Source organism: Enhydra lutris, unplaced genomic scaffold (assembly GCF_002288905.1).
Source record: "Enhydra lutris kenyoni isolate GAN:26980312 unplaced genomic scaffold, ASM228890v2 scaffoldscaffold82, whole genome shotgun sequence".
In the NCBI taxonomy this organism is placed as follows: domain Eukaryota; kingdom Metazoa; phylum Chordata; class Mammalia; order Carnivora; family Mustelidae; genus Enhydra; species Enhydra lutris.
Window position 1 is genome coordinate 1,723,475 of NW_019154166.1, and position 22,044 is coordinate 1,745,518.

Below are 22,044 nucleotides of genomic sequence, written 5' to 3' on the forward strand. Positions count from 1 at the left end.
AGTCAGATAAGGCTCGTGTCTTTCTTAAAAACACAGGCACCCCTCACCCCAGCCTTCTGACTTTAGGAAAAGTACAATTATGAGTGTCTCTTTGAAGAATGTTGAAACACTGGCCTCTCTCTCTTCCTGGCAAGATTCCATATTAAAGGGAAAAAAATTAATTTCAAAGCAAATATATTTCTCAGTTCTTCTGTAGAAGAAGCAATTGTTTTTTTTTTTTTCTTTTAGAAAGAGAAGACTCCCCCCCCACCAATATCAAAATAATACCAAAAAGAAGTCATCTTTTACTCTCTTCTTCATGGACATTAAGGAGCCTCTGTAAGTAGTTTCAGATTCGTGATGCTTACAGATGCGTTTCAGTTAATATAAAAACACCCAATAGTAAGCTCATTCAGCAGTTCTTAAAGGAGCTTTGTTTGTATGCAAATCTTAGAACAGCCCAGTTGGTCTTGAAGGTTCAAGATGAACAACTTAAGATTCATTCTCCTCCTTCGGGAGAAGCAGAAGTGACTCTGTTGGTGTTGAAAGCGTAAACACAGCACATACACTTTCGCGCTGAGTTGAGATCTCTGCCGGAAACTGCCCTCCACCTCTCCCACCCCATGCCTTTCCCAGTCCTGGTGCATCCTTGGGGCTCGCTCTCTCAGGCTGGGAGCGCAGCTCCCTGGGTAGTGCTCAGCAGACCCTCAGAGCTTACCCAGAGTGGGGAGGCTTCACCTGTCCTTGGCACCGTGGATCGCTCAGAGACAACACCTGAGGCGGGGTTAGCACGCTTGGGGGCCCTGGCTACATGAGCTAGCTAGCTTCCATCTGCTTTCTGTTGGCAATTCCCACGAGGAGACAGCAGGTTATTGGAAGTTCACAGCCCTCCCTGCGCGTGCGGTAGGGTACTCCGCAGTAAAACCGGACCCTTCTGGAGCACTGGTGTTTCCCTGAGAGTGAGCACTTGTTAAGGCTTGTGGAGAGAGCATTCCGATATTCCTTCTTCCACCCAGGATCTGACTTCTTGACCTAAGCTGGTGGAGCCCATGTTGAAGACCCAGGCAAAAATCCATCGCACATGGTGGTCCAGGCCCACTGCTGGCACTCCCTGGGCACCCAGCTTGGGCTCCTCCGGCAAGACCTTCTGGTAACCGAGGCAGAGACGCAGGTATCTGGGCACCAAGCTCAGAAGGAAGGTCAGAAGCACAGGCTACGAGCCAAGAAATGTGGTGCTGCCCCAGGGTCAGGACAGGAGAGAGAGAGAGAGGACATCAGCATCATTATCCGGAGACACTTTCGCAGAGTGCACAATGCTGGTCCCTGTCCAGGCACTTCCATCCTTAACCAGCGAGCTGAACAGAGGCATCTGTGACCTGCAGGGAACAATAAAGGCAAGAAAAGGGACCAAGTCCCCTCTATCCAGTATATCCCGCTCCCCCCGCCTTGGGGCACAGACACACGCGGGGCTGATGCTCAATTTCTGCCATTGCTTGGACTTGAGTCTCTGCTCAGTTAAGAAGCTGCCCTGTGAGTCGGGTCATGGCGCCTCATGTCTGCGCTGGGAGCCCCCTGAACAGGACATCTGACCGCCCCTGAATCACTTGTTCTGTATCCACCCTCCCCACCGGCCACCTTCCAGTAAACGGTTCGTCGTCTTCGTCTTTGTACCTACTGTCCCCTCTGCCTCAGGCACAGGACCAGCCTGTGGCTCTCCTTGTGTCGCCTTCCCTGGGCTTCCCAGGCAGGCGCGGTGCCCCAGGCCTCCTCATCGCTGGACGCCTCGGGCCGGCCTTGGTGAGTGCCTGAGGTCGCTCTGCAGAGGTCCCGTCTTACCTTTTCCTTTGGTCCTCCCATTCCTCCATCCCCCAAACAGGCTTAGCAAAGGGCCAGGCCTACAGCAGGTGCTCAGTGGGAGCAGGAAGGCAAGGACGTCTTCCTCCGCGACCTGGACGATCTCCAGGGGCCCCCTTCCCCTGTCTGCAGGCCTCCGGGCATCTGCGGGGAGTGGGGAGCAGAGCATACACAGGGAAACACCCCCAGGTCCAGGATCCCCGGGAAGCGAGGGGTCAGCAGGTGAGAGAAGGGGGTGGGGTGCAAGGCCTGCTCGAAGCTGGACTATGGCTGCTGCCCCGCAGGGTTTACCCCCAGCCCAGCTGCGGGCCCGCCCGCCCCGCTGCACCCCTCCCCTCCTCGCTGAGCCTGCTGCTGTCCCAGGGCCCGAGCAGGACGCGGTGGGGGTGCGGGGCAGCCTGGGGCACCAGGCTTGGCCTCGGCGGGCGGACCGCAGCTGCAGCTTCGGCTCCCGGGGGCGGCCCCGCAGTCCCCCCCGCAGCGCCCTCCGGCCTGGGACGCGGGCTCGGGGCGCCCGACACCGGGTGAGGGGCCTCGGCCTCTCCCGCTGGAACAGCAGCACGTTCCTCGGCTGCGCGACCCCGCCTGCGAGACCCGCAGTCTGCACCCCGCGTGGCGGGGAGGGACAGGAGGGAGGGTTAGGCGCCGAGAGACCTCTTCGGGTGCCGCGCTCATAGGGTGCAGGGCCGGCCTGGGCCGGGGGCTGCGCGGGGGCTCCACCTGCCGGCCGCCGGCGGTACTGCACCGAGAGCCGCCGCCCGCGCCCGCGGAGCCTGGGGGGACCTGCCTGCGGGCCCTCAGGCTCCCCGAGGGGCTGGGGACCGTCCTCTCGCGGCAGCTCGGTCCTGCGTGGGCCTGGGTCACCATCGGGTCCACTCCGCCCCCTTTTATTTTAGAAGCAAAGTCAATGTACGAACAGATACAATCCCAGCAGATGGGTAGGGAACCGTGCACGGTCCCGAACCAGCTTTCCGCAAAGTAGAAACTAATAACGTCCAACAGCTGCAAACCGGGTATTTTTCTGCTCATCTTCAAAACGCATCAGTGTTCTATACCTTTTATTTATTTTTTAAAGATATTTATTTGAGAGAGAGAGAGAATGAGAGAGAGGAGCGAGCAGGAGAGGGAGAAGTCAGAGGGGGAAGCGGGCTCCCGGCCCAGCAAGGAGCCCGATGTGGGGCTGGTTCCCGGGACTCCAGATTCATGACCCGAGCTGAAGGCAGATGCTCAACCCACTGAGCTGCCCAGGCACCCCTGTTCTATATCTTTTAAATAAAAGATTCAAAATAGCTAATAAGAAATTTAATTTTAAAAAAATTTTATGAAGGGGCGCCTGAGGGGCTCAGTGGGTTAAAGCCTCTGCCTTCGGCTCAGGTCATGATCCCAGGGTCCTGGGATCCAGCCCCACATCGGGCTCTCTGCTCAGCGGGGAGCCTGCTTCCTCCTCTCTCTCTGCCTGCCTCTCTGCCTGCTTGTGATCTCTGTCAAATAAATAAGTAAAATCTTTAAAAAAAATAACTTTGTAGGGGCGCCTGGGTGGCTCAGTGGATTAAGCTGCTGCCTTCGGCTTGGGTCATGATCTCAGTGTCCTGGGATCGAGCCCTGCGTTGGGCTCTTTGCTCAGGGGGCAGCCTGCTTCTCTCTCTCTCTCTCTCTGTCTGACTCTGCCTACTTGTGACCTCTCTCTCTGTCAAATAAATAAATAAATAAATCTTTTAAAAAATAACTTTGTACAATTCAACTTTATTCATTGGGTCCACTTCCTTGGCGGCGGGCACACCAGTGGCTCTGAGTGCTGGCCATCTCTCTCGGGACAAAGAACCCTTGGTGCTAAGCCCAGGCCATCTTGTGTTTTTCATTTGCAGACTTCAGCCCTCCCGTCTAGACCCTCATGACAGGATCCTTTTCCTTCAACAAGTTTAATTTAGCATCTCTCTGAGATAAGCACTCTCGAGTACATGATTTCACGGAAACATTCAAGACACGGGTGAAGAAGGTACAATGCTCTCTGCGAGTAGGGGACAGTTCAGGAAGGCTGACGGTGGGCTCAAGGCACGTTTACTCTACGAAACCTATAGGCCTGCCATCCACCATCCACAAGGTCAAGGTCAAAAATCCAACCGGGGGTGCTTGAGTGGCTCAGTTGGTTAAGCGACTGCCTTCTGCTCAGGTCATGATCCCGGAGTCCTGAGGTCAAGTCCCACGTCAGGCTCCTAGCTCCGTGGGGAGTCTGCTTCTCCCTCTGACCTCCCCTCTCATGCTCTCTCACTCTGTCTCTCTCTCTCTCAAATAAATAAATAAAATCTTTTTAAAAAATCCAACCAACAAACCATTCCATGAAATACTTTCTTCTGTCTTGACAAATAGTTCGTCATATTATCAGAATAAAAAATGAGGAAAAAAATGTGAAATGAGAAAGTCAACAACGTAAGAGAGATGCTTGAATTTAACTATTATTATGACGACAGGATATGCTGATACCAGGGCTGGCAATGTTTGCATAAGTAACAAAATGAAGACATACGTAATAACTAAACTAGTAGAAATTCGTTTCATGTAATTCATTTCTGTTTTCAGAAGAGTTGCTAGAGCAGAATGCATCCACATAACAGGTGATAGCCACGCCAAATTAGACCACCTTTCTTGACCTGAGTCATTGTGGTTCTTGGATAATTTTTGTTGATTTCAATTTGGAGGCACTTTGCTTCGTTGATGCAGCCGTAACTGGGATGACCAACTCTTTAGGGAATACTTAGATTCCTAAATAAGCTGTGGATTTGATGTATTTACTTAATTTCACAGACACCACTAAATCCAGCATTCCTGGATATAAGGCCCAGGGATGGATAATTGGTGGGTTGTTTTTTGTTTTTTTTTTTATAATTTTTTTTTTAGATTTTATTTATTTATTTGACAGAGATCACAAGCAGGCAGAGAGGCAGGCAGAGAGAGAGGAGGAAGCAGGCTCCCTGCTGAGCAGAGAGCCCGATGCGGGGCTCGATCCCAGGACCACGTTGCTCACGCACAGATAGGGATACAAGCCTGGATTTGTAGGGTTCAGACTGGCGTCCTTCATTCCCATTTCTGGCTCCCGCGCGTGCTGTCCACACCAGCACCAGAATGACGGTCCTCAGCGGGTGTTGTCAGCATCATCCCGGCTTCTCTCAGGAGTGGTTCACGCTGGCTGTCCACTCCATCCGGCCAGTGTGGCTCTCACAACTTGTGATGACCCACTCCTGCCCTCCTCTTGACCTCCTGCCTGAAATGCTGACGTCGCGGATCTTCAGACACCCTTGCCCTCCAGTGCACTCAAAGCCCCATCAAAGGCACCTTCTCGGGGCGCCTGGGTGGCTCAGTGGGTTAAGCCTCTGCCTTCAGCTCAGGTCATGATCCCAGAGTCCTGGGATCGAGCCCCGCATCGGGCTCTCTGCTCAGTGGGGAGCCTGCTTCCTCCTCTCTCTCTGCCTGCCTCTCTGCCTACTTGTGATCTCTCTCTGTCAAATAAATAAATAAAATCTTTTTTAAAAAAAAAGGCACCTTCTCCAGAAAGGCTCCTCTGGCTTCACTCAACTCTTTCTGGCTCTTGCTAAACTCCTCACCCCCTTCCTACCACACACCGTGCGGGATCAACGGACACTGCCCTTGAACAGACGTGTTCCTGCAAGAACGTGTTCCTGCTCAGCTGCTAGAATGAATTTCCGTGCATCCAATCTCATTCTTCAAATTCCCTTTCTTACAAAACCAGAGAGGAACTCCTTTAGGCGTAAATGCTTTGGTGGGGCGAGACAGCGCTTCCACCACCAGGAAGAATTCATTTTTTGGTCATTTTTTTCTTAACCTATTCCTTTCGTTAGTCGTCATTGGTCTGCTCAGGTCTTCTATTTCTTTCTGATTCAGTTCTAGAGGATTGTGTGTTTGTGGGAATCTACCCATTTCTTCTAGGTTGTCACCATGCTGTACGTTAGATCACCATGACTTATTTATTTTCTAACTAATTTTCCCCTCCCCTGCCCTCCACTTCCCCTCCTCCTCCTTCTTTTTAAGAGTCCACATGTAAGTGAGCTCATACAGCGTTGGTCGCCTTCTGCCTGACTCATTTCACTTAGCATAACGCCCTCAAGGTCCATTCCTGCTCTTGTACATGGCAAGATCTCTTATTGTTTTACGGATGAATAATATTCCTTTGGATACCTACAGCACGTTTCCTTTATGTCCTCCTCCATCCGTGGACACTCGGGCTGTTTCTGTATCTTGGCTATTGTGCATAATGCGGGGGTAGGTACCTTTTTGAGTTAGCGTTTTCGTTTTCTTCTGATAACTACCCAGAATTACTGGATTATACGCTATCGCTATTTTTAATATTTTCTGAAGAAGCCCTATCCCGTTTCCGCAGTGGCTGCCCTGATTGGCGTTACCACCAACAGAGCACAAAGGTCCCTTTTCTCCACACCCTTGCCCCCACTTGTCATTTTTTGTCTTTTTGAAACAGCATGTCTAACAAGTGTGAGGTGATAGCTCACTGTGGTTATTTGTCCTCTGGTCTGTTTTGAGGCGAGCAGAAATTTTCTCTGCTCTGTTTCTATGTGAGCGTTTAAGGAGACGCACCGTCTAAGCCATCTCTACTGTCACCATCTTCCCGGATTCTCCGCGTGCTACCGTAAAAACCGAGGCGTGGGAAGATTAATCTGTGCATTGAATTTGGGTGATGGCTTTGGCAAGGAGCCAAGGTTGATTTCTGAGTAATGGGCACGTCATCAGACCGGCTCGTGTGAAAGATGAACTTGGCAGAGTTTCGGCCATAGAAGATACTGGAGTGGGGAAGACCGATTATGCCAGCACACCAGCAACGCAAAGAGGGCACGATACCGAGGGCAGGTGAATGGGAATGGCGTGACGCAGGTGGGCGTGAGAAACACAGCGCAGGCTGAACCAAGTAGCTTGGTGATGGGGGTGCAGGGAAGAAGGAGGGCTGGCGTCAGAGTCAACTGGAAATTCCCGGGATGAATGTCTGGGACAGGGCACTGTCGTCCAGCATCAGTGAGGAGGAGGGCGGGGATGGTGGCTGTGAGGGTGGTGGGGGGTGAAGGGAGGAGTGTGACCGAGTTTCCAAAAGCGAGTTTGGTGACTGAGGGGTACCTGGCTGGAGATGTGTGTGGACAGAGGGAACTCAAGGACAGACCCATGCCGGACACTCAGAGACTAAAACTGTGGCAGACGTGGGGCGGAGCTGTGCAAGGTGGGGTATGCGGTCTGCGGACCTACGCCTGTACAAATGCGCCTGCAGACGGAGAGGTCTCCGGCCTCGCCCCGTGTCACTCGTGCACACGTGTCACAGGGTAAACGGCATCTCCGAGGCTGGGCCTCCGGGGGGTTCTCGGGGGGCTCTTGTGCCTGTGGCTCACTGCTCTCCCCCCTTACGGCACTTGATAGCATCGAGAAGGTGAAGCTGGAATCCGTTTCTCCACCTGCCTTCAGTCTTTCCCAACCAGGGTGAAACCTGCTATGTGGACAGTCCTCCCTTTTCTGTGCTTTTTGTCCCTGCGCGCTTCGATGTTTTGCTTCCTTGACCTCTGCGGTGGGGGTGTCAGAACACAGCATGTGGGCAGGTGGCCAGGCTTCTGCAGTCCCCCTCCCGGGGCTGCTGAAGCACAGGGGGGCTCCGACCCAGGGCTCCAGGGACGTATCTACAGCAGGAACGACACAGCTCCAAGGGATGACACCAGCCCTGTTAAAACCAGACCCCACGTCTGATGGGCCAGCGTCACACGGGGGATTCACCAGTTTATGCAACAGAAGTCAGCAGCGCGGCTACTTTAGGATTAGTCTGGTTCAGTGTTTTCAAAGTTGCAATTTCTCCCGATCTTTCCGTCCTGCCTGCCTCCCGCGGTGTCAGCCTTGTCCTGAGGCTGTTTCCACCACAGGGGCAATGCCGCGGCACCTTCTCCAGGCTTTATGTGTGAACCCGATACTGTCTGGGAAAGGGGGGACGTGTTCCCAGCGAGGATCCTGGGAATCACCTGGATGGGGCCACATAAATTACACCACCATGCTGTCACCAGCGGCCGTTTCCAGGCACAACGCTGTGAACATTTCATGTCACTAGAGAGAAAGAGAACATTCCAGAAGCCTTCCCTGACAAAAGAGCAGGTAGCCGTAAAATAAAATAAAATAAAATAAAATAGCACAATCAAAAGCCAGAGACAATAAAGCAGTACTTCTGTTTGCAGCAAACTGTGAAATGTCAGGAAAGGCTGGAGATATTTAAGGTGCACGAGGAGTTATGTCCATAAGGAAGCTACAGGACCAAAGGCAAAAACCAAGAAGAGGAAAGCTTGGGATTTAGTGAACAAAGGATCCAACAGAGGAGAACAATAAGGCAAATTCCAGAATGATAACCGTTTGTCAGATCTGAATTCAGAGCAGCCAGTTTGCCTGGTGCAGGAGGACAGAGGGCTCTGGGAAGGGATTAATTGTCCTTGGTGTATGATCTCATATATTTTATAATTAAGAAATAAAATAGAGAGACATTTACAGATGGGACGGAGCGCACAGGGGATAGTGAAGGAGAGATACTTATAAAATTAAGCAAATAAAAATGAAAATAATTATTAATTTCCAGGGAAGCAATGCTGGCCAAGAAAGGAAGCACAATCTTGTGTTTATTGGACTTTGCAGTGAACAGTACTTACGTGATCAAAAAAAAAAATGTCAACTCTGATGATTGATTTAACAAAAATTTAGGTGTAATCATACAGGAGACCCCGGGGGACAGGGGAAAGGAGGGGAGTCTAAGAAAGCTAATTGTTCATTACTGTTGCAGGAGGTCAAATAATTAGTAAATAGCTTCTTTTTTTTTTTTAACGGTACCACTTTCAGTAAATAGGTTCTAAAACAGATTGCTCAGTGAACAGAACGACGAGGATATTATTTAGACACGAATATAAACATCGGAAGAACTATTTCAGCAACGTGAAATGTGGCTGTTTCTAGGGAACGAGAAGGCAGGAAGGCAATGGGTCATTTTCCCCCTGTGACATTCTAGCTGTTTTTATAAAGACATATCTGAAGCAATAACGTTCACGGTTGATTATTCTGGGTAGTGAGTACATGGGTGAGTGTTACATTATTCTCTGGGGTGTATGCCAGGAGCAGGGGCCGGGTGGAAGCGGGGGCCGTGCTGTCCTCATCCCGTGAGAACCCAGCTGTGCAGGGGAAAGGACGGTGGAGGGAGGACGGGAACAGATAGAGCCCGACTGCGGGAGCTGAAATGGGCACCGCCACGCTGGGAAAGTTTTGGACAATATTTCCAAGAGATTGAGCATACGCATGTCCCATGATCCAATGACTCACTCCCAGTTATCCATCCAGCGGACATGTTTCTATACATTTGCTGAAAGACACGCACTACAAGGTTCATGGCACGACTGTTCCTAATAGCCCCCAGCTGGAAGCTACGGTCAGGAATGGGACGAGCACATTAGTTATGGTATATTTGCCCAAAAGAACTCCATGCAGTCTGGAGAACAAAAGCTCGACCCCTCAGCAGCCATGCGGGTGAATGTCACAAACATGGTGTTGAACAAAAGAGTACACATGAAGCAACTTTATTTATACAAAGTACAGAGACGGGCAAAATGAATCCATGGGGCCAGAGGTCAGAACAGTATTAGATTTACAGAAAAATTGAGTAGATAGTACAGAGAGTTCCCACGTATCCCTGTCCCCCATGTTGTGCACAGTTTCCCTATTCATGTTACAGATTAATAATAATAACAATATATAAGGCGTCTTGCATTGATGTTTTACATTCGTTATGATCACTGAACTGATACTGACATCGTAACTAAAATAAACGCACGTAACCATGGTAATTAGTGTTGAAATTTACTGAAGTCCGGAGCTTCCATTAAAGCTGACTGTGTTGTACAGCTGAAAGGGTTGGGCGAGGGCATAATGATCTATTCCCAGCATGACAGTATCACACAGATGAGTTTCACTGATCTAAAGTCTCCCTGCGTCCCACCGGTTCATCCTTCCCGCCTCCCCCACCACCTCTTTGGCAACCACTGGTTTTTTACTGTCTCCTTGGTTGTGGCTCTTTGAGAGTGATATGTAGGTGGAGTCGTGCTGCCTTTTTACACTGGCTTTTTTTTTTTAACTTAGCAATACACATTTACATGCATTTACGGTTTGTCTGTCTTTTCGTAGCTTGATACCTCATTTGTCTTCATTGTTGCATCATAGTCCATTGTCTGCAAACACCACAGTCTGTCTGTCCACGCACCTATTGATGGTTTTTGACCATCAGGAGGAAAATGACTATAGAGATTCACGTGCAGGTTTTGGGGCCGAGATAATCGCTTACCCGCCAGCAGCGGAAAATTGTTGAAATTCAGCTTTGTAAGAAGCTGCAACTTTCTTCCAAAATGGCTTCTCATCAGCAACGAATGAGTGTTCTTGTTGCCCTACATTCTTGTCGGTGTTTAGTGCTGTCCGTTTTTTGTTTTTTGTTTTAGCCAGCCTGATCTGTATGCAGTGGTATCTTATCATTCTCGTTTACAATCTCCTAATGACCTGTGACGTTGCGCATCGGTTCTTATGCTGTTGCTGTCCCTCTATAAACTTCTTTCATGAAGTGTCTGTCCAGATCATTTGCCCATTATTAAATTTGCATTCTTAATGATGGTAAAATGCACAGAACATAAAATGTACCATCTTAGCCATTTTTTTTTTTTTTTTAGAGAATCTTTTTTTTTTTTTTTTAAGATTTTATTTATTTATTTGACAAAGAGAGAGAGAGAGAGAGAGAGAGAGAGAGATCATGAGTAGGCAGAGAGGCAGGCAGAGAGAGAGGGGGAAGCAGGCTCCCTGCCAAGCAGAGATCCCGACGTGGGGCTCAATCCCAGGACCCTGAGATCATGACCTGAGCCGAAGGCAGAGGCTTAACCCACTGAGCCACCCAGGTGCCCCCCATCTTAGCCATTTTTAAGCGTATAGTTTGGGAACATTAAGTGCATTCGTACCGTCATGCAACCCATCCCAGAACTCTGTTCATTTTGCAAAGCTGGAACTCTACATCCGTGAACACGTGCCTTTTCCTCCAGTACCAGCCACCCCCACCCCCCAGACTCCTGCGACCAGGGTCCTAGTCCCTGTCTCTAGAAATCTGACTACCCAGGTACTCCGTTAAGTGGAACCCCGCAGTACTTGTCTATGTGTGGCCATTTGTAAAACTTGGTTTCCTGATTGTTGAGTTCTCTGTATACTTCAGAAACAAGTCTTCTATCAGATATGTGTTTTGCAAATATTTTCGCCTGCTCTGTGGCTTGTCTGCTCATGCTTTTTAACAGAATCTTCAGCAGAACATAATCTCTTAGGAGTTGTACGTGGAAAATAAAGGTATTACGGGGTCTGCAAATAGGAACGAGGAACTCTCTTCAAGGAGTCCTTGAATGCTAGGTCTGAGGCTTTCAACTGCTTCAGGTTTTAAAGGATACTGGGATGGTCCAGGGAGGGGCACGTGGGGTCTAGTTCCACTCTTAAGGGCTCTGTTTCCCAAATATATCGTATGTCTGTTGATGTTGTAGCCAGAAGGGACTCAGGAATGTATGTTCTGAATGAGGGACTGTCAGAGGGCCTGGGAAGTGGGAGGGGCTAAGATGTCCATCATCCGGGATTACTATTTCAACCCGTGTGTTTAAGGATGTCTGGGGAAGACAGGGCAGATTCCCGAGTGCAGTTATTGACGCGCCTGATGCATTCTTCTCCTCCTGCTGTCTTCTTCTCCTCCTTTCTTCTTTTCCTTCTTCTTTCTCCACCACCTCCTCCTACACCCCCTTCTTCTTCCTCCACTACTACTACTACTACTACTACTTCCTCCTCCTCCTCTTTCTCTTCCTCTTCCTCTTTCTCCTCCTCCTCCTCCTGCTCTTCCTCCTCCTCTTCTCCTTCTCCCTACTTTTAACCCACTGTCTTGTTTCTGGCAATACTGAGTGGTGTCCTAGCATATTCAAGGTTGCAGGAAAATCAAGGGTGGCCCCAGGGCCTTGGCATGATTTCTCTGGAGTCATCCAGCTGGAGAGCCATGAGCTCCCGTAGCTCAGCTCCCTCACCCTGTGCATCTTCATGGTGTTGTGCTCAGGGCAGGGGCACTCTCTAGTCAACCTGATGGCTTTGAATAGCCTTTCTTTGGCACGGAGCCCACTGACAACATGGGTAACGACAGTGGATGCCATGTAACCATAGAGTTAAATAATCCTTCCATGTTTTGTCAGTGGTGTTTACAGTTAGAGACCGATTCTTTGCGGTCTGCACCCCTGAATCTTTGACAAGCCAGTTTTATTTTATTTAAGATTTTATTTATTTGACAGACAGAGATCACAAGTAGACAGAGAGGCAGAGAGAGAAGAGGAAGCAGGCTCCCCGCCGAGCAGAGAGCCCGATATGGGGCTCGATCCCAGGACCCTGGGATCATGGCCTGAGCCAAAGGCAGAGACTTTAACCCACTGAGCCACCCAGGTGCCCCGACAAGCCAGTTTTAGATGGAAGTCCACGGGGATACAATGTAAAGCCTTTTCTCTGATCTGTCCAGCTCTGTGATAGGTCCTGTATTTTGGTTTAACTGTACTTCTTTATTAATTTTGGTCTTCTCAAACTACGGGGAGACATCTCCGGGTCCTGCGAGAAACTGCACTATTGATAAAGATCTGAAAGCCTGGAGAGTAGGACCCTAAAACTAACCTAAATAGTGCAGAAAATCCCTGCCCTCACTAGTTTCGCTCTCAGACCCTCACAGAACCACAGTATGATTTGCAGCTGCAAACCACTGTAATTGATGACTTCGCCTTGGTCCGTCTGTGCCGCATTGGGTCCCTTCAGCTCAGTCACACACTCTGCTTGGCTTTAAATCCAGGCATTTCCTTGTGCATAGTGATGATCTCTACTATTTGTTGAGTGCTTATTAAACCTTACATATTGTGTTAATAGCGGTGCTCACGGTAAGTCTTTTAAGGTCCAAGCAGCTCTAGAATGTAGGTGCTGTAGGTTTTATTTTGTAGATGAGTGTACAAGAACTCTGAAAATCTCAGTAACGTGTTACAGATCTTACAGCAAGTTAGAGGCAGGGCCAGAAGTGGACACAAGTGTGTCTGGCTCAAAACTTGTGCCTTTAACCACTACTTGGGACCCCCTTCATCGTTTCACACTCTGAGATTCTTCCCTTGAGATGGTCTCAAATTTTTAGGTCTCATTCACAGCAGATGACCTTGTTTGAATATGACTTAACCTTGTTTTGACCTGGAGGGTTTTCCCACTGCCTAAAGATTTTGCTGTAGTAGGGATGGAGTGGAATTTCCCAAAGTCACCACGATAAGTTTAATATTAATTTTTTTAAAAGATTTTATTTATTTATTTGACAGACAGAGATCACAAGTAGGCAGAGAGAGGAAGGGAAACAGGCTCCCCACCAAGCAGAGAGCCCGATGCGGGGCTTGATCCCACCTGAGCTGAAGGCAGAGGCTTAACCCACTGAGCCACCCAGGCACTCAGGATTTCATTTTTTAAAAGATTTTATTTATTTATTTGAGAGACAGCAAGTGAGGGATAGAGAGCACAGAGGGAGAGGGAGAAGCAGACTCCCCACTGCGCAGAGAGCCCGATATGGGGCTCAATCTCAAAACCCTGAGATCATGACCTGAGCCAAAGGCAGATGCTTAACCAACGGAGCCACCCAAGCATTCCAGATTTCATTCTTTCTGACGGCTGAGTAATATTCCATTGTGTATATACACCACATCTTTACCCATTCATCAGCTGATGGCCATTTGGGCTCTCTCCATAGTTTGGCTATTGTTGACAATGCTGCTGTAGACGTTGGAGGCATGTATCCCTTTGAATCTGCATTTTTGTATCCTTTGGGTAAATACCTAGTAGTGCTTTTGCTGGATCCTACAGCAGTCCTATTTTAAACTTTGAGGACACTTAACCCTGTTTTCCACAATGGCTGCACCAGTTTGCATTCATACCAATAGTGCGCAAAGGTTCTTTTTTCCCACATCCTCGCCAAAACTTGCTGTTTCTTGTGTTGTTAGTTTCAGCCGTTCTGACAGGTGTGAGAGGTACCTCATTGTGGTTTTGATTTGTATTTCCCTGATGAGTGTCGTGGAGCATCTTTCCATGGGTCTGTTGGCCATCTGGATGTCTTCTTTGGAAAAGTGGGGGAAGGAAGAATCAAGGGTTTATTGGCAACAGTGTGACTGCAGAAGACAGTCCCCGAGGGACGGCACGGACATAGCTCCGTGGACATGTTATGTGGTGAGTGCTGAGATCACTCGTGGTCCCCGATTCTCGAGTGTCGGGAGAGGTGGCTGAAGCGGACAAGGCGGCATCACAGAGCAAGTGGATTTTACAACAAAGCTTCCAGATCACCTGTGGTGAGCCACCTTAGCAGGTGACCAACACGGAGCGTCCCCTACAAAGACCCACAGGCCCACCGTGTGCCAGAAGCACGTGGCTGGGAGCCTCATTCCTGCCACACGTGGCACTTCAACCAACGCCCACGGCTGAGACTTCTGTTTGCCGAGACGAGTGTGTACACCCGCCCCGACTGCTGTGTCCCGTGTAAATATTATTGTAATTGTGAAATTTACAAACTGAAGAAATGAGTAAACAAAAAGGTATTGTTTTTATTAAAACCAAGTTGGCTATTTTATGACTCTATAATCAAGGATCGTTTAAGAATCGCCGTCAAGTTAATGATCAGCAGACAGGACGGCTGTAATGGTTTGAGGAAGACTAAAGATCTGGAGAGACGCTGAATTTAGTCTTTCCCCCATAAGAACCTTGAGATTTGAGCCCCGCCCTTTTTTGTTTTCTTTTTAAATTTATTTAAATTCAATTAGCCAAGGGACAGTACATCATTAGTTTTTGATATAATGTTCAATGATCCATAAGTTGAGTATAACAATCATGACCCTCTTGATTCACCCAGCTAGCCCTCCCCCCACCCACTTCCCTTTCTGTAACCCTGTTTGTTTCCCAGAGTCAAGAATTTCATATGGTTTGTCTCCCTCTCTGATTCCTTCCCATTCAGTCTTCCCTCCCCTCCCCTACCGTCCTCTGCACTATTCCTTATGTTCCACATAGGAGTGAAACCGTATGGTAATTGTGTTTGTCTCGTTGCCTTATTTCACTCAGCATAGTCGACACAAACCGTAGATCTGAGCTCCCTTTTAAACGCTGTGAACGCATCTGGGTGTGGTTTACATGGCAAAGACCCTGGGAAGCTCTTACTGCGGACCCACGCTTGAGAACTCCCACCCTATATAAAAACATTCGTGGGCGGCGAGTCATTTACGGTTCCGCTTTCAAGCAAAACACTTAAGGTTTTCGATTCCCTCTGGATCAAGTGATTTGGACTAATTCAACGTGCAGAACTAGAAACGATATTTAAGCAGAAGGTTATGGACCCGAGACCTTTTGTTCACGATAGAGCAGGAGGGTCAGGAAAGAGGCAAGCCCACCCGAGCAGGAGTTCTGGGGAGGGATGGAGAGAAAGGAGCAATGGAAGAAGGAATTTGGAGGGGTCCGAGCAGAGCACAGCAACTGCCTCCAAGGAGGGCGAGGAGAGCCAAGGATCAGGAGGGGCCTGGGGCGGAATGGACCCTGGTGGGAGGGTGCTGGTGGGGCCCCTTACAGGTGCTCAGGCAGGGCGCTGGCCCGGAAGAGCCTGCTTCAGGAGAGCCCCACGGAAGTTCCAGTACGAAGTTGAAGGGGAATTCCCCACTGCCCCTCTGGGCTGGGAGTCTGGACAGCAAGCCCATCTCGTGCACCTGTCTGGCACTATCTCCTGTTTGTCCTCAATGGAAAGCCCCGGATCTTTGTCAAGATGGTTACTCACTTTCCTCCGAAAACACCCCCGCACTTCCAGCCTCCCTCCTTTCCACTGTCTGTTGCTCTCTGTTTATTCACTATTTGGGTGGGCCGCGAGTGGGCGGGTGCTGGCACCAGGGAGTGTCTCCAAGAGGACCAGGGTGGGGTGCACCTTGCCGAGAAACCTCATCCAGCTGGTGGCAGGGACACGTGCATCCAAGTGCAGAGGAACCTGTGGGTGGGAGGCGGAGACCCTGGGAGCCCAGGCCCCAGGGACACTGGTCTGGGTGCGGCTTCCCTGGGGGCTGGGCCTCACACGCTTTAAATTGCTAATCCCCCCCCAGGCCCCCTCCAAGTCCGAGCGCGATCGGCAAGTACACGATCCGCGTGGGCACCGGGGACTGCTGCTGGCGTTTTCCTGCAACCAGGTGCAGCTGTGGCTGGTGGGCGAGCACGGGGAGGCCGACCTGGGGAAGCAGCTGCGGCCGCTGCGCCGCGAGGTGGGTGCGGAGCCCGCGGGGCGCTGGGGCAGGCGGGGCGTCTGGTGCGGGGATCGGGCGGGGGCACCTGCAGCCGGACTCGGGTATCTCCGGGGAAGGCCGGGCTCCGAGCTGCGCCCGCGCGCCGGTCGGGGGAGCCGCAAGCCCGAGTCTGAGCTCGCACGGGTCCCGCGACAGACGGAGTTCAAAGTCCGCGTCCGGGTCCACCTGGGGCGCCTGCTGCTGGTGAGGCTGCGCAAGCACAAAGACCTGAGAGACTCGGACTGGTTCTGCACTTGCATTTCCGTGCGCGGCTCCGGAACCCAGGGCGACGCCCTTTTCCCCTGCTACAGCTGGGTGCAGGGCAACCGGGTCGTCTCCCTGGCCGAGGGCACCGGTGAGGGCGGCGGGGCAACGGGGGCGGCACGAAGAGGGCGTCCGGGACGCTGGGGTGTAAGATGGGCAGGGTTGGGGTGCAGGAGAGGGGAAAAGGGGGGACCCGCGTGGACCGAGGTCTGGGGAGACCTGGTGCTCGTGTGCCCTTGCCCAGCCCGGACCGTGAGCAACGACCAGAGCTTGTTGAAGACGCACCGGGAACAGGAACTCCAGGAAAGGAAGACGGCGTACCGGTGAGCCTGAGCAAGCCTCGGATCCCCCTACCAGAGCCCAAGAAACCCACCCCCGCTTATCACCGAATCCGCCTTCTTCCTCCAGGTGGGGCTCCTGGAAAGATGGGTTAATCCTGCCTGTTGTGGGGAGAACGCCGCCGTGGGACCTTCCCAGGAATGAGAGATTCCGCCAGGATAAGGATCTCGACTTCTCCTTCTCGCTGGCAAGAGCGTATGTGCGGGGTAGAGGGTGGGCACTTGCTCCCCAGATGCCAGGTTGGGTCCTTCCTGGATCTCCTGGCACTGCCATTCTTTCCACAGGCTGGAGGGCTTGGTGCTCAAGGGGGCACTGGACCTCACCAATCCAGTTAGAAGACTGGAGGATTTCCAAAGACTGTTCCCACGCGGGAAGACCCCGCTGGCTGGTCAGTTACCGTCTCCCCAAACCTGTGTGCATATTTCCAACCCAGGGCTTAGAGAGAAGACGGGGAGAGGGTAACGGGGATGATCTGTGAGTAGGATGAGGGGCTCCCAGCTCACAGCATGCTCCCCGACTGGTGTCTTTAGAGCGGGTTTGAAATTCCTGGAAGGATGACATGCTCTTTGGGTACCAGTTCCTCAACGGTGCAAACCCCATGCTCCTGAGGCGGTCGGCCAGCCTCCCAGCACCGCTGGTGCTGCCTCCAGGGACGGAGGACTTGAAGATGCAGCTACAGAAAGAGCTCCAGGTGTGGAGTCCCTGGGTGCACCCAGCAGCCCAGCCATGGTGCCTCTGTCTCCCACCGCCCCACCATTTCCTCCATCAATACTCTGACACCCTCCTCCATCTACACTCAGCATCCCCCAGCTTTGACACTGAGATTTGGGGCCAGAGAGCTTGTGGGGCTGTCCTGTGTGTAGGACGCTAGAACCCCTCACGCCCATTGTGATAACCAAAATGCCTCCGGACATTGCCAAGTGGCCCAACATCCTGCGGGGGGGGGGCGTGTGTGGCAGAGGCAGGGCAAAAACCACCCCGATCAGAAGCAACTGAACTAACCATCTCCTCCTCTTATTCCTTCCTTTCCTCCCTCCTCGTCCTCCTTTGTTAGATGTGTCCCAGCCTTGGGGAAAAGCTCAGGTTTCTGGAGGGAAAGAGGAAGATAGACGGAATGAAAGCCCCAGAGAGAGAGCTGGGGTTTTTGTGGGGGTTTGCAGGGGAGGGTGGCGGAACTGTTCTGTGCTCCGTCTGGCTAAAGCCCGAAGGGAGGTAGCAGGGAGGTCTCTGGTTGTGGGGGAAGGGGTCATGGTGGAAAACCAGAGAGTTCACCTCAGGGAGCCCCAACTCTGTTGGGAGACCCTGGGCATGGAAACCTTGAGTTCAGGGCTTGGGGGAGCGAGATTGGGGTTCAAAGGAAAGACTTGATGGGTAGAGAAAGGAGGGACTAGGCTCCCAAAGGAAATAAGGCCAGTCCAGAAGTGACCCCAACCCCTTTATCGATCCCTGCCCCCCCCCCCCCTTCCAGGCTGGGTCTCTGTTCGAAGCCGATTTCTCCCTGCTGGAAGGGGTCAAGCCTAATGTTATCATCTTAAAACAACAATACGTGATGGCCCCTCTGGTCATGCTGAGGCTCCAGCCTGACTGGCGACTCCTACCCATGGTCATCCAGGTGAGAGCCTCCAGGTGCATGTCACACACACGGGTCCCCTCGAGAGACCCTGGCGCACAGGTCCTGAGCCCCCCACTCTGTCCCCTGCTCTAGCTGCAGCCTCCTCATCCCGGATGCCCCCCACCCATGCTGTTCCTGCCCTCCGACCCCCCTATGGCCTGGCTGCTGGCCAAGACCGGGGTCCGGAGCTCTGACTTCCAGCTGCACCAGCTCCAGTCCCACCTCCTGCGGGGACACCTGATGGCGGAGGTTATTTCTGTGGCCACCATGCGGACCCTGCCCAGCCTGCGTCCCATCTACAAGGTGCGCGTCCGTGTCTCTTCTGTATCTGGCTGCCCTTCGGAGCCCGGGGAAGCACCACGCGGAGTCTAACCTGGTGGTGTGCGAGGTCCGTGGTCGTCTTCGTGGACAGGCACACGCACACCCATGTGCACACATGCGGACACGCTCCCAGGCCCAGGGAAGGAGCGAGCGTGTGTCTCACAAGGGCGCTGTTGAAATGTGGTCTCAGGAGGTTGCCAGGTGGGTGGTGAGGGATGGGGACGTTCCCGTCGGAGAGGTCCGGAGAGGGCTCTGGAGGGTGACTGAGGAGGAGGGTGTGAGGGACTGAAGGCCTGGGTGGGAGAAGGGATGAGAGGAAGCCGTGGTGCTCGGTGGGGAGCAGAATCGAGAGTTGTTTTGGGGCACATGTGGGTTCCAGCCCTTGTAGACAGCCACACCCGAAGATGTCGGAGGCGGGTCAGATATAGGAGCCTGGGGTGCCTGGACCGGGGGAGGGTTGGAGACACAGATCTTAGGGTAGTGAGAACACAGGGCTACCGAAAGCCATTGTACTAGATGGAGTTGTCCGGGGTTTGTAGCCAGAGCAGAGAATTCGGGCCAGGACAGAAGTGTCGGGCGCCCGGCCTTCACGCACTGGGAGGGAGGAGTGGAGGAGGACGGGGACCAAGAGAAGGGGCATCCACTGATGGGGCAGGAAAACAAGATGCATGATGTCAAGGCGGCCGAGAGGAGAGAGTGTTAAAGAGGGGCCGAGATTATCTGTGTCTGAGGCTGCTGAGAAGCCAACGACGTCCCAGGGAAGCCGGGTCTGGAGGTCGGTGTGGCAGTCAGTATGGTGTGAGACAGGAGATCCCTGGGATTCTTACGGACACCGCGAGACTGTGCAAATAAGTGAACCTATAAAACCCTTGACCTTGGAAGGCCTTGGGAAGACGTTGCTCCATCTGTTTTCCAAATCTTAACCTGACCCAATCCAATGCAAAGGGAGGTCGCTCATTTTCACGGAGACCCACTCCTCCCTCCTTCTTCTCTATCCCTGGTCCTTTAATTTCCATTCCACTCACGGATCCTGGGATCCCCCCTCACGGTCCCATTTCTCTCTCTCAAATCAGCTCCTGGTCCCCCACTTCCGCTACACCATGGAGATCAACGTCCTGGCCCAGAGTAACCTTGTCCCCAAATGGGGAATTTTTGATCTGGTATGGAAAGGGATGGGTGAAGAGGGCAGGGGCTTCGACAGTGGAAGGTTCCTCAGGGTTGTTTGGCCTGAGCAGGACCATGGACCTGGAGTCTGACCCTGAACGCCCTCCCCGCAGACATGGCTGACCCTGGTGTACGTGCTGCGGGGTTGCCCTCAGGTGGTGAGCACGGGCAGTGGAGGCATGTGGACATTCTCCAGAGAGCTACGGCTTGCCTGACCTACCGTTCCCTCTGCTCCCCTGACGATCCAGCTGACCGCGGGCTCTTGGATGTGAAGGCATCTCTCTACGGCCAAGATGCCCTCAGACTGTGGGGGATCATCAGCCGGTGAGGAGGACACGGAGGGGGGGACCCAGTGGGCTTGGTGGAGAGAACGAGGGGGGCTACCGGTCCAGCTGGTCCTGCATCGGCCACCTGAGACTGGGGCTTTCTTGCCTGGGGAGTAGGTATGTGGAGGGGATGGTCGGTCTTTTCTACAAGAGTGATGCGGCCGTGAGGGATGACCCCGAGCTACAGGCTTGGTGCAGAGAGGTCACCGAGACCGGGCTGCAGGGCACCCAGGACGGGGGTAAGCTCAGACCCCTCCCCACCAGCCCGTGTCAACCCACACCCACCTGCCAACCATCTGCACCATCTCACAGCGTCGTCATAGGCCACCCTGCCTCGGTTTCCCCAAGCATCCCAGGCACCCCTCCAGAGCACCCTTCAGAAATCTGAACGATCGATCCTGAGTCCCCAGCCCCTTCCCTCTGCACCGTCTGGCACAGCATTCCCTGCCCTCGTGCACTCAGAGCACCTTCTGGAACCAGACACACTCCCCTTGGGCACTTTCCCTCCTCGAGCGCCTACACGTACATCGCATGCGAGCTGTGGACTCTAGAGGCCACGGCCACGGACAGAAACTTCTCCAAATCTCCAGATACCTTGTACTGACTGAGGCCTGGGGCCCATGTCCTGGTCTCAAAGCCTCTTCTTCTCTTCATGTCACCCAGGTTCCCCGTCTCCTTAGAATCCCGGGCTCAGCTCTGCCACTTTGCCTCCATGTGCATCTTTACCTGCACGGGTCAGCATGCTTCTGCCCACCTGGGCCAGGTAGGCTGCTGGGGTCAGCCCCAGGGGCTCCCAGGATGGAGGAGTTGGGGACCCGGATGCTTGGGTCACCAGCCTGGACATCTGAGAGGCTCCCCTCCTTGCAGCTGGACTGGTATGCCTGGATCCCCAATGGCCCGTGCACCATGCGGAAGCCCCCACCCACCTCCAAGGACATGACAGAGAAGGATATAGTGGACTCACTGCCCACTGCCCACCAAGCCCGCATGCAGAAGACCTTCACAAAGTTCCTCGGCAGACGCCAGCCCGTCATGGTTAGAGACAGATGCCGGGTCCTGGGGGAGGCAGCGGCTTGAAGGAGGGGTGGTATTCTCAGCCAAGGGGTCCAGGGCCGAGCTGTCTTGTTCTCCCCTTCTCAGGTGGCCTTGGGGCAGCACAAGGAGAAATATTTCTCAGGCCCTGGCCCCCAGGCTGTGCTGGAGAAATTCCAGGAGGAGCTGGCTGCCATGGACCAGGAGCTGGAGGTCCGCAATGCAGGCCTGGAGCTGCCCTATGAGTACTTTTGACCCAGCATGGTAGAGAACAGTGTCACCATCTGAGAGGCCCCAAGCTTCGCCCTCCCTAAGTGCCTTTGAGGACCTCCTGTTCCTTGGCTACACCCTCTGGGGAAGTGACTGGTCCCACAGCTGTGTTGTCAGGGTCCCTGGGCTGCAGCCTCAAATGGCTCTGGAGAGTTCACCAGGAGTGGTTCCCAGTGACTTCTGGAACTCAGCACCCCCGCAGTCGCCTTACCTCAGTGTCCATCTGGCCCCGCACATTGTCACCCACAGACTCCTTGCATCCCTGTCCTTCTCCCCAGAGAACTTGACTTTCATATCCATAAAAAGGTCTGATTAAATAATAAAGTCGGTGATACATGCTCTGTTTCCCGCCCTCTCATTCAGATTTCAAGGAAGAAAAACAAAGACGGTGTCTTAGAACACAAACGTCTTCCTGTAGTCAGTGCTTCCTCCAAGGGTTCTGCAAGACCCTCGAAGCTAAGCTACAGAAGTTCCCAGCGCCTCAGGGGATCTG

General features: G+C 52.5%; 1 protein-coding gene across 1 annotated transcript; it reads left to right on the top strand.

Annotated features, from left to right (window-relative positions):
* The first annotated feature begins 1,060 nt into the window (after positions 1-1,060).
* LOC111161086 (arachidonate 12-lipoxygenase, epidermal-type-like) lies at positions 1,061-21,569 on the top strand. Its single transcript, XM_022524568.1, is given in 21 exon segments — positions 1,061-1,150; positions 1,724-1,776; positions 1,966-2,055; positions 2,197-2,357; positions 2,511-2,682; positions 16,047-16,102; positions 16,105-16,202; positions 16,380-16,578; positions 16,732-16,810; positions 16,896-17,021; positions 17,111-17,214; positions 17,357-17,517; positions 18,295-18,438; positions 18,532-18,741; positions 19,833-19,919; positions 20,079-20,097; positions 20,100-20,247; positions 20,367-20,492; positions 20,913-21,012; positions 21,117-21,284; positions 21,390-21,569. Coding segments are annotated over 21 exon segments (2,571 nt in total).
* The last annotated feature ends 475 nt before the right edge of the window (positions 21,570-22,044 follow it).